This window comes from Maylandia zebra, linkage group LG9 (genome assembly GCF_041146795.1).
Source record: "Maylandia zebra isolate NMK-2024a linkage group LG9, Mzebra_GT3a, whole genome shotgun sequence".
In the NCBI taxonomy this organism is placed as follows: Eukaryota; Metazoa; Chordata; class Actinopteri; order Cichliformes; family Cichlidae; genus Maylandia; species Maylandia zebra.
Window position 1 is genome coordinate 13308396 of NC_135175.1, and position 12263 is coordinate 13320658.

Consider the following 12263-nt stretch of genomic DNA (forward strand, 5'->3'; position numbering starts at 1 on the left):
TAACATCTTTACTTTGCTGACCAATTAAGTTTTGCACCAAAATCATGCCGTCTTGTAAAAAGTCCCATTTCATTTATGGACATTTTCCTGACATTTCTATTATTAGCGGCGCGACTGCAGATGGATGTAATGCTGGCGAGCCTTCCAAAAGTCTTGTGCAGATGGTCAGTTTAGTTGCGTGTGACTCATGTAGTCAGCGGAGCCAAAACAGCACAGCGCTTCGCAGAACTCGTCCCCTAAAATCGCCTGCCAGCTACAGCTGGAGGGCCTCCAGAAGCTCGCGGCCGAGTCGCAGCATTTGAACATGTTGTACCTGCCAACACGCTCTCCGGATGTCAAGCCCTTCATTCATTATTAGAGAGAAAGAGAGAGCGCTACATCAGCTTTGTCTAATAACTGTACGCATGTCGCCAGCTCTTTATTATCTCATTCGCGGCTCTGTTTAGATCGCAATACCAACATGCATGCCCATTTCTGTATTCATAAAACAAGCAAGAGCACTGCCTAGACTGCATTAAAGCATTAGTGCTGTCTAAAGTCTGAATCCTTACTATCATCCTTCTTTGCTTGATAAAGGGCTAATTATTGTCTAACCTTCACGTACCTGCTTCAGGACTTGCGTCTTCTGTGTGACAACTCTACATCCAGTGTGTGTGTGTGTTTGGATTTTGCCACTAAATTAGTTTTATTAGTGTTCTACCTGTCCAAACCAAATAAAAGAGCGTCTGACAAAAACATGTGTCAGTGCCCTCAGAGCAGTGATCTTAAATAGCTGCGCGGTGCTTGACATACTCTTTTTTTCTTTTTGTGTTTTGCCTGGATTTTGTCTGTCAAGCTGTCATAGCTTATTTGTGAAGGTTGAGGTGGCTTTCAGGTGTACTTGTAAACAACAACAATAGCACATTCTACACGCATGTTTAGGGTGTGAGGGATTTAGAAGCACCAAGTAGCCCAACAAGCCATTTAATCCCCCCTGACACACACATAAAGACCCCAGTCCTTCACTGGGCAGCTACTTCAGTACTGCTGGTTTGATTTGAAATGCCTCCTTTGCATCCTCCCACTCTTTATTTTGCGCATTCTCAATGTGTTGCTGCTCGTGACGCATCAGGATTTCACAAGATTTCCATCATCACGTGAAAATGATAAGCAGCAGACGACTCATCTATCAGACATCCTTTCCAGCTGATACTGGTATTAAAAACAACCCACAGTTCTGCACATATGTCACACTCTCTGTCTGTCCTCTCTGTGTGCCTCTTAGAGGTGGGCCGATCGATCCAGATATCGATAGTATTGATACTGACGCTGGTATCGGTCTCAGATCGATACTAGCGTGATGAGATGGATTCATTGTTTCTGTCCTCCAAGTTCACTCTGTAGCCTGCTGATTTATGTTAAACTAATTTTTGGGAAATCAAAAAATATACCTCAAACATGCACTATGAAAAATGTGTTGACTGTCACATTTATTTTATTTATAGCCTATAGCACATTTAAACAACAGAAGTTGAGCCAAAGTGCCGTAGAGACGCCCACATTTATATTCCAGGTCCCCAAAACCCCAGACACGAAAGGCTGATGTAGCTGAAAGATGTGTTTTTTTTGTGTAAAGTAATTGTGGAAAAAAAATCACAGTGATTCAGTGTCCATTAAAATTAGATCAAATTTTGAAAATCAGTGATGATTCATCACATAAGTCATACCACACTGCTCTACCCTACATGAACTGCCTTGATAGAGTAAAAGTACCGGTATTGTATCGGCAGTACTGGCCCTATGTTTACTTGGTATCGGACTGATACCGAAATCTGCAGTATCGCGCAGCACTAGTGCCTCTGTTTTCAGGAGGGGGGAAGGGAGCCGTGTGATCAGTATTGATCTCAGAAAGCTCCCAGGCAAATTTATCTGTATTATATCTGTGATGTGTTAGCGTGAGTGCAGGCTTGGCCTCAAAAAGGAGGTTTGTGGGCCGTTTGGCAGGTTTCAAAAACGGAGAATAAACAGAGTTCCCCTGTTGAGTTTTGACTCACATAACATATCTACATTCAGCCAGCTGAGTTCAGTGGTAATTAGTCAATCTGGTCTCACACACACACACACACACACACACACACACACACACACACACACACACACACACACACACACACACACACACACACACACGCACACAGGTAGAGATGTTTAAACACACTGGAAGCAGCTTTAAATGACATATCACACTAACAGCCTCAGCTGACACACAGTTTACATCACACCTACTGACAGTAGGTCATGTGACACTGCTTTGTTGTTGGTGTACTGCTGCAGCTGTTGACTGGGAGCCAAAGCAATATTTTTTTGTGTGTATTACACTTCTCTTCTCTCTTTCTGTTCCTTGTTTCTTTTCTATTTGATTTAAATATAAAGTGAGTATTTTAGGAGGCAACGCAGTACAAAAATAATTCCACATGAAGATGTGAAAACAACACAGCATATGAACGTGTTCCTGTAAAATATGCCCCAGTTTGTTTGTTGAGCAACACAGAAGTGTTTGAAAATGCTGCCCTCGTGTGTCTGCTATCAGAAATGCACCTTTGTGATGTCCTGAAACGTGTTTTATGTTTCAGGTTATGGACACACTTTCTAAACTCTCCCACACTGTGATTGTACAACAGACTGGAATCAGGTATGTGGAAGTGAAATGTTTTAATACAAAACAATGCATTTCTTTCATTGCATCTTGTGATCTTAGTAGTGAACAATAAAATCTAATGTAATGGATGCATTATACTGCCACTGGAAGCTTGTGAGGTATTTTAATCCTAAAACACGGACTGCTTTCTCCTCTCAGGCCCTTTCCAACAGAGGACAGTGTTGAAGATGAGGACATCTACAACCACCTGGAGGACCTCATAGAGTATGCTCTCCACCCTTTTGTTTCCAGCCATATCCTTAAGAACATTTTAAGATGGATTTCTAATACACATGTTACATTTTAAAAAGTCAGCAACCTTGTGAGTCTTTATGTGCACATGTGTGTGTCATTATGGCACGCTGAGTAAATGTAAAATGAGCATACTCCAACAAAAAGGGGTTTCTGAGCTCTTTTGCAGATGTTTACACGTCTTTCCGGATGTGTGCAGACAGCTTTTGTCAGCATAGCTGCACAAGATGCAGTCATTAAACCTTTCACATGTCAAGATGCAGTCTGGGGTCTGACAGCTCACCGCTGTGATCCCATTGCACCGCAGTCTCTCTACTTTAGTGTTCGGCTTCCTCTTAAAACTCTCCACGCCTGTGAGGATAAAGCTGCCATTTGTTCCCTGGGTGTTGTCTGGAAGGCAGCCATTTTCAGCATCAACTCGCCCCGCTCTTTTCCTTAGTTAGCTACAAGTGGGGTGTGTGGGACTGTGAATTAATCATTTGTTGTTCAAGCCCTGCTCTGCAGACACCTGTTAGCTTAGCAGATTTAAATGACAGATTTTTCTGTCTAAAAATACCCTTTAAAGTTCATAGAGAGGGTGTTAGCTATACTGCGTGCAACCAATGTAGGTCGGTCGGTGTTCGATACCAACTAAAACCAACCTTTTTTTCACCTTTGGAAATAAAGCAGGGACAAAATAATAACATGACATAATCCTCCTCCGTTGCAGACAGAATGTCTGGCACAGTCCCATTCACAGGCCTTCCTCTAAATGCAGCTGTAGGACTATTGACTCTGGCCTATCTGATATGGATTTTTGAATGCATTTTTGTTTAGACTGAATGCGTCAGATGCCAATTCATGGACAGATTTTTTGTCCCTTCTCTGTTTTTCCAGTTCATAGCTCATAACACTGCAGTTTCCTGTCTGTTTCTGATCAGAAATACTGGCACTTGCATGGTAATTGAAGTCAGCAGAGAGCCATAATCCTACAGCAGAAATGCTGTTGGAAACCTTTACAGTGACACAGTGGTTTGGCCCGTGTTTAACGCTGACAGCTCCTACAGAAGGAAGCGGCACACTAAGAGTAGTGACAGCAAAACAGTGGCTTGATAGCAGCCAGCACGGGAGGTTTGATGTGTCAGCCTGGATCTCACTGAACTGAGCCACATTCTCCCATCTGCTCAGCGTTTAGCAGCCATATAACGGACACAACAGAAACACGCGCACGCCGTTCCACACAACAAGAGGTTTCATTTCATTTGGGTTTTTTTAGCCAAGCATACAATGTTGTTGCCCATCTAGAACCAAAATAAAGCTTTATATGTGCAAAGCATTTAGGATTAAGAGCAAATTCTTCTCTCTCATCACTGGAGATTTCATCTGTTCTAATCTGTTTTAATGTGCAAGGCTAACAAAGTGTTTAAATTCACTGCACTAATTTTTGAAGAGATAGTATAAGTTAAAAGTAATAGTTAAGGGCATTATTTCTCTGTATTCTAGATATCTAGTAATGCCCACTAAAACACTAAAATTGAAATAGACTAGCTTGGCTATTAGCTATGAAGCTTTATGCTAGGCTGTTAGCTATGAGGCCTTATGCTAGGCTGTTAGCTATCAGTCTTTGTACTAGACTATTAACCAAACCTAGCATGAAAAAAATAGTTGTTTTTTTTTACTACTACTTACTACTGTTTCTTAACAAAAGTAACAAAATCCCTCACACAAAAGCTGCTTATAAAACAGGAAGTGCAGCTTAGCATTTACATATTTTGTTTATGATAAAGATGAATTAAAGTAGATTAGATTATTTCTACCTATATCTTCTTTTTACGATAACGTCAAGCTAAGCTGTCTTTCTCTATCATATTGAGACTGAGAAATAGTCTCTCACTCAGAGAAACAAGGTTACAACGTAACCTTATGTTCTGTAGCTCCTTTGTTAGCTTACAGAGGCCCACTTTACCCTCAAGTCCTAAATGAATTTTGACACATTGTCTCGTCTCTGTTTGAGTTATTGCCCTTTACTATAAGACATGACAATAATACATTAGACATGACAATAATACATTAGGTGAAACAGAGCAGCAAACCACAGAGAGAAATATTTTTTTTTCCTTTATGGTCCACCACCTATGCTGTAGATCTCTTATCCTTGACCTCACCTCCTGCTCCTTACCCTAATAAAACATGCTAATTGTTTACGTCCAATTATCCCCTTAGGTTTCTTTGAACTTGGGAACATTTGGTTCTAAAATAAATGTATGAAAAGTAAAGAAGACGCACACAAACACTGAGTCACATCATGTTAGCCCACCTGCTAAGGCTGCAGTAATTGGCTCCGATGTGAGCAGTCAGAACAGGCTGGTGGCGTCACACATAAAAGTCTTTTCTTGTCTGCGTGTTCCTCAGCCACTTTCACAGCAAGGGATTAAGTTTTGTCCCCTTCTAACAAGATTTGTAGTGTGGTATTAAAATCCACATCTGTAAAACCAGAACCGTGTGTGCTTGTCAAGAGAAGTGAAAACCATTTCATCCCACTCACTCAGGATCAAACAGCAGCGTGATGTAATGCAGTGTCACTGCCTTATTCTTTCATTTGTCCTGCAGTGAGAATGGAGTGGAGGATGAGGAGGACCTTTATGACTGTGTGTACGATGACGAAGAAGGCGGCGAGATCTACGAGGACCTGATGAAGACAGAAGCTGTCCCTCCTCCGGTTTGTCCACCTCTGTAACTTCACTTGAAAATGTGTTTTTTTGTTCTTGTTGTCAAAGACTGCAAAGAAAGACTGGTGAAAGAAGTGATGCTACCATCATATCTGACGTCTTAGGCCAGGGGTGAGGAACTCCAGGGCTCAAGGGCAGGTTTTAGATATCACCCTGGGTCAACACACCCTAATCAAATGACTAGTTCATTACCAGGCCTCTGGAAAACTTCAAGACATGTTGAGGACGTAGTGTAGCAATTTAAATCAGCTGTGTTGGATCAAGGACTCATCTAAAACCTGCAGGAGACCAGTCCTTGAGGCCTGGAGTTCCCCCACCCCTGTCTTAGGTGATGGGATCAGACATGGATGGCACTTCCCTACTTGTGTCTCCAAGTGTTCAGCTGACCACATCTTATTTTAAGCTCAATAAATCTTTTATGGGCAGTTTCAGGCAAAATGTAATGCAATGTGTGGTTTGTAAAAGCATTGGGGACAGTATGGAAAAATAACACCACATCCTGCACCGATGGCATATTTTTTTGTAGGTTCTTGTTTGGAAACCATTTAAAACATTAGTCATTGCAATAAAAATGAAATGCTCAGAATGTGGTATCTGTTTGAGAAAATATAGTTTGAGAAATTGAACTTTTTTGAATTCTGAATGGACGTTTGATTATGTGGAGCTGGTCTTCATTGCTTTGTGGTTTCCATGAAACTTGGAATTGAAAATTTACAAAATAAAAATTGGCCTTCTTTTATCTTTCCATCTGAAATATCCTTCAAAAGAGTTCTTCTGAAACTTGGCAAACTTGAACAAAAGCACTGAAAGAAAGTCAGATGAACCTTGGTGCCAAAGCAGATTCTGAATGCCTTTAAAATGCTGTTTAAATTTCAAATATACATTTTTTAAATTTAAGTGATTATTTATCAATGTATCTATTCAAGTGTATAATGTGTGCGTGTGTGCGTAGGCGTTCCAGAAGCAAGCAGAGACTGACATCAGGAGTTGCTGCTTGACAGAGATCAAGCAGACAGAGGAGAAATACACTGAGACCCTGGAGTCTATAGAGAAGGTACACACTGGCTGACTGGTGGTTGTCATTGTGCAGCCCAGGCTTCCTCACATTGCTACGTGCTGACTGAAATTTTAAGCAGGTAATCTCATCTGCATCCCATGCTGAGTTTGTACGCTGGCGATACTTGGAAACATCGTCTCGTTGAAGTAATCAGAATTATAACTGCCAGTTATTGTGATTTGGTTACATCTCAGAAGTAAAAAAGCGGCCCCCGATCACAGGTTTAATGTGACATGACTGAATTAGTTTGAAGCTGCGGGCCCTCCAGAGTTCTCTATTAAACCTGCTGAGCGAGTGTGTCTCAGTTAGCTTGAGTGACGAGTACTTACCCACAAAGCTGTTGTGAAAGAACATAGGATGAAGCGCTTTTGGACATCTTTCACTAATATCCAGGTTGCCAGCACTGTTTCATAAATTGGTGTCAGTCTAACTAACTTTATTTCATTAGGTGGAAGTATTATCGCTCTGTTTCCCTTTACGAAGGATGACTGGAAATCAATTTGGCCTCTTTATCACCTTCAATATGAGAAACTGTGAAACTGTAATGACCTCTTTTCGGGTGTAATGGAAACAAAAAAAAGCGGTGTAACACTCCGCACACCCAGAGAAAGAAGCGAGGTGAAGGATGTATTTATATTTTTGAAATTAGCCGTGAGTAAAATGTAATCCCAGCACTCCTTCCAACAAACGCCCTAACAGAGAGCTCTGAGAGCAGCCGCTCGCCTGTGGATGTGTTCCACCTTACCCGGCACTTTTTACAGGACTGTCTTGGACTACTTGTCTTCTACCTCTTGTGTACGTTCACGTCTGCTAAAAGACCTCGCCTGATTTCCCAGAGGAGCGCCTCAGTAGATGACTTTCGATATGAAGTGGATGGTGGAATTTAGTTTGTGCTCGCCCGCTCCTTTGAAATGTAGAGGTGACTACACTGTGGGAGTTTTCTGAGAGGAAATCATTAAATTGCAAACTCTGAAAATGAGATTATTGTCGTGACCCAGACGCTCCTGCTTGTTTTCGCTGACTGCAGCTCTTTGCAACTTAGCCCTATAATATAATAGCGTCTCACGCAAAATGACTTTCCCACTCTTACTCTAGAGGAACGAGGCTCTTTGTCTTCATTCATTCCCTCTCTGTGTTTCTCTCCTGCAGCACTTTATGATTCCCCTCAACACGTTCTTGTCCCCAGCTGAGATGGAGAAGGTGTTTGTGAATATTCCGGTAAGTCAACGCCTTTGGAAGCGGTCATTGTTGAGGGGGTTGCAAAATTCTCCTTTAAATGGTCTTTTCCCCCACCGACTGTCACAATAGGAGGAATGTAGAAGTGTAAATAATGAAAGGAATGATGGCTTAGCTTCACACCTACATGGCAAAATTCAATAAAAACTTAACATTACAAAGAGACTACTACTACTATTTAAGAGCCTTAACTGTCCAAAAACAGGTCACTGTTTTGTGTTGCATGCTAACATGCCAACATACTGACATCAAATATGCTGACTGATTGATTTACGTTCACTGTTTGACTGTGAAATGCTAACAGTGACCAGAAAGTAGCAAGAACACCTCAAGATAATAGCAGTGTCTTTAGTTTTTAGGTAGGTTTGCAAAGGCAACATGATATCAGTTTTGCTGCAGGCCTATACAATAAAAAAAAAAAGGTTTTTTTTTAACCTCAATAAACATGAAGCATGAAAATTAAATGAATATAGTTAAAGTCAGAATTTTGGTCAAAGATTCTTATTGTGTGTTGACATATTTGAGGGCGGTACCTCAACATTTAGTGAGCTGTGATGAGCATTTCTAATGATTTTCTTAGTCATAGATCATTAATGGAGTTCTTGGAATGATCTGTAGCTTAGGGGAAAGAAATTGTTAGATGCAGGAGTTTAATGATCAGCACTGAAGATTTGCTCTTGTTGTTGTTCAGGACCTGGTTAAAGTCCACAAGTGTTTACTGCTGGAAATCCAAGATTCAGTCCACCACAGAAGTGCCCAGAACCTTTACCAGATCTTCATCACTTTCAAAGAGAGGTGCACACGGGGAACTTTATCTAAAAACATTGTAGTTTATTGTATTTAGTGTTTTATGTAATCCTTTAACAGTTCTGTAAAGCTCTTATAATTCTTTCTGTACATCCAAGAAGCTGCAAACTTTTATGTATATGCTGTGTTATGACAGGTTTCTGTGTGTTGTGTAAACAGTGTGTAGGTGTGAACCTATGTATCGCACCTAAGATCATCACTGTGAAGACTGAGAAAACATTTAAAGTCCTACATGTTGTGTTTAGACTTCTTTCCAGTCCTGCTGTAGTTTCTTCACTTGTCAAATCTACCCCAGGTTGTTGATCTATGGGAAATACTGCAGCCATGTGGAGACAGCCATCGCCACCCTCGATGACATCAGCAAAAACAGAGAAGACGTACGCATGAAGCTAGAGGTAAATAGTTTTGTGTTCTTCTTAAAGAAGGATGAGTGAGTGGTTATTGTGCACTGCAGTGGAAGCTGTTTGCTTCCACAGCTTCTCAGGATGGTCAGACTACGCCCTCAAGTGTCTACCTGAGACATTGCCGGTGATGACACTGCAGCTGGAAGCAGAAATTACTCTAAAAAGCTGTGATGCTCGAGTTTGCTTGCATTTACTTCTAGAAAGTAAAATAAAACCATTTTTTCAAAGTGAATTTAGTATTTTATTGATCCTTGTCTTTGTGCAGGAATGCTCAAAAAGAGCCAACTATGGCAAGTTCACACTGAGAGATCTGCTAGTGGTTCCTATGCAGCGAGTCTTGAAGTACCACCTCCTCCTGCAGGTACTGTACTCCGTCCTAGTGCATCCTCGCTTGTAAATCTCAGCCCAAGTTTTCTTGAACAAACCTTTGAACCCTTTGCAGTAAACATTTATAGTGTTTAAAATATGTTTTATTTTTGTATCACGTAGATGACATCAGGCCCTCACACAGCATCTTGCTGTCTGTAGACCATCAGAGTTAATATTTTTTAAACCTGGACTGGCCTATAAATACATTTTAAATGTGTATCCCTGGAGATTAAGATACTTTTCTATGTCTGTGTCATCTTTGCTTTGTGTCACTCACTTTGTTAAATAGGCAGAATGATAAGGCGAGGATGCAGTTTGTGGTATAATGTATGGGATAAAAGAGACATGAAAAGATGCTATAACTCACAAATGATTGCGGATTGTGTAAATGAGCGTCCTCTTATTTCTACCTAAGCTCCTGCTTCACAGCTGCACAGTTACTGTTCTCGTGGATGTCTTTGTAAGTGACAGGGAGCTCACCGAGTTTACAGCTGCATCCCTGTGACCGAGAGAGAGAGAAGTTTGTTTCCTTCTCGATTATAAAATCAGTTTATAAGCAAGTGGACTCCCTGACACTACTCCTTGCAACCACCAGAGGCAGTGTTGACCACATTTTCTCTTTTGCTCCCCTCCTCTTTGCCTTCACTGCTCAGGCTCCGGGGCTCTTCTCTGCTCCTGTAGCTCCTTGATGACTGCGAGTCTCAAACGACCCGCACGTAATTGTCATCTGATGGAGACAATCAAGGAGGCGGTGAGAGAAAATAGATAAAGTGAAGTAGGGACTGAAAGGGAGAGCGGCAGACAGAACAAGATAAATAAGCAGCGAGACGAACAAACAGAAAGGGGAAGTATTATTTTGAACCGCTGGAAGCTCGGCCAGAGTCAGCGACAAGTTACTAATGTGTCACCGAAAACGAAAACATTCCCCATTTGGGCCTTTTTAATCATCCAAAACCTTGCCATCCTTGTCTTTTATAATACATTTTGAATGGACCACATATAATGGCCTGTTGAGTTTTTCAATTATTTTCATTTGGACATATTTGACACATTTCACACAATCCCAGAGACAAACCAGTTGTGTTGCAGGGAAGAGTATGCATAAATGTGTGACAGTTAACAATGTCTCCATCATGCTTTCTCCTCTCTTCATGATAGCTGTGTGTGTGCACGTGTTGAATCTATGAGGAGGGTTTATATAGAAAAGCAATTAATATTATAGTCATCTGTGCGTCTGCAGCTGGATGACAGCAAAGTCGACGCGTGCGCTGCTTCTTTCACTTCGAAGCGCTCATTTACTCCTTTTTTTCAGGCAGAAATGTGCTTATTCCAACAGGGTTCCATAAAAAGCAACAAGAAAGTAGCGCCAAAAATAAAAAATATATATCTGTAGGAACAAAGTGATTCTGTTTGTGTCAACATGGGCTGAGATCCCCTCGGAACAGCCGGGTAATAGCTAGCTGCAGCGAATAAAGCATCCGCTGAGTTACTTTCCCACACGGTGACAGCCAGAATCTGTACAACTAATGTCTTGTCACTTCCTCTCGCTCCCCGAGTACCTCTCTTAGCTGGTTTCTTTCTCTCTTTTTTTCTCATCAATCTCTTGCTCTTTCATCTTCGCTGCCTCCGCTCATCACGGGCCCCCTCCCGCTGTACCTGCAGCGACACGATTCCCTGAATGAGTCCATCGTGCACGGGCCCCCGATATCAGTGTGACCACACCCTTACTGTGTATCTCGGGGGCTGCGTGGAGGTGGGAGCAAGCCTTGATAAATAGGCCTCTGTCGTCTTGCTAGTGATAATAATGCCCAGGTCGAGCTTGACTGACACCGGGGATTTCAGCAGCGCCGAGCGGACACATATATCTCCCTTAGCGGCTCAGTGTGTGTGGACACAGTGGGTGTGCGCCCGTGTGAAGGACATGCATGGCATCCTTCCTTATCCTCTGCCGCCGAGGTCTAGATGTCTTGTTTACGCTGCGGCGAGGCACCGCCAAGCAATTTCAGATACTTACTTGCGCACACACTCCTGCAATAGATGAGTGCACACATACGCAGTATCTGATTCACTTCCACAGCGGCCGTTTTCCTGTCGTATCTGGAAAGCTAAAGCCTCCAGTCCACGCGTGGCGTGTGGCATGTGTATATCTCTGTAACCCTTGTTTTATGATTCACAGCCTTTCCCTCCTTTTCACATTTTATCTACTTTGTGTTTGTGGTTTGTTTTTTTTGTCCAACAGGAGCTTGTGAAACACACCCACGATGGCACTGAGAAGACGAATTTACGGACCGCCTTAGATGCAATGAAGGTACGTTTTCTTTTCATATGCTCTTATCCTTGGGTGCACTGAAGGTCCAGAACAGGGCCATTCACCCAAAACGTACAAAAACTAATCCTGAAAATGAAAGAGAAATAAGAGTTTTAAAAAGGTAAGTGCAGACAAAGCTACATGGGCTCTTTTGATGAGAAACGATGAGGCTTCAGTATAAGCCTGAACAGTAGGTGGATGAACTGAAGGACCAGATATCTGGTCCTTCAGTTCATCTGCTGTTTCCACTTTCAAAGTAAATGACAATCGGAAGCAGATTGGCTCAAGACTCAAGCACAGTACTGAATGCAGATGAAGAAATACATACCCCCAACACTAGTTTCACAGAACAACCCATCAAGAGCTAATAAAATGTACAAAAAAACAGCTCATATCAGAAAATGTTATTTTGATTTTACTTCACATTGTACTCAAAATTCCTTCT

At 41.8% G+C, this 12263-nt stretch overlaps 1 protein-coding gene across 2 annotated transcripts in view; it reads left to right on the top strand.

The window, feature by feature from the left end:
* The window catches only part of vav3a (vav 3 guanine nucleotide exchange factor a), a 91734-nt gene that overhangs the window by 38661 nt on the left and 40810 nt on the right, over positions 1 to 12263 (top strand). For both annotated transcript variants that reach the window (XM_012924226.4, XM_012924227.4), the window contains exons 3-11: positions 2613 to 2671; positions 2837 to 2902; positions 5519 to 5627; positions 6590 to 6691; positions 7844 to 7912; positions 8622 to 8725; positions 9033 to 9132; positions 9407 to 9502; positions 11750 to 11818. In XM_012924226.4, the coding sequence (XP_012779680.3) occupies positions 2613 to 2671; positions 2837 to 2902; positions 5519 to 5627; positions 6590 to 6691; positions 7844 to 7912; positions 8622 to 8725; positions 9033 to 9132; positions 9407 to 9502; positions 11750 to 11818 (774 nt within the window). The remainder of the gene's footprint in view (positions 1 to 2612; positions 2672 to 2836; positions 2903 to 5518; positions 5628 to 6589; positions 6692 to 7843; positions 7913 to 8621; positions 8726 to 9032; positions 9133 to 9406; positions 9503 to 11749; positions 11819 to 12263) is intronic.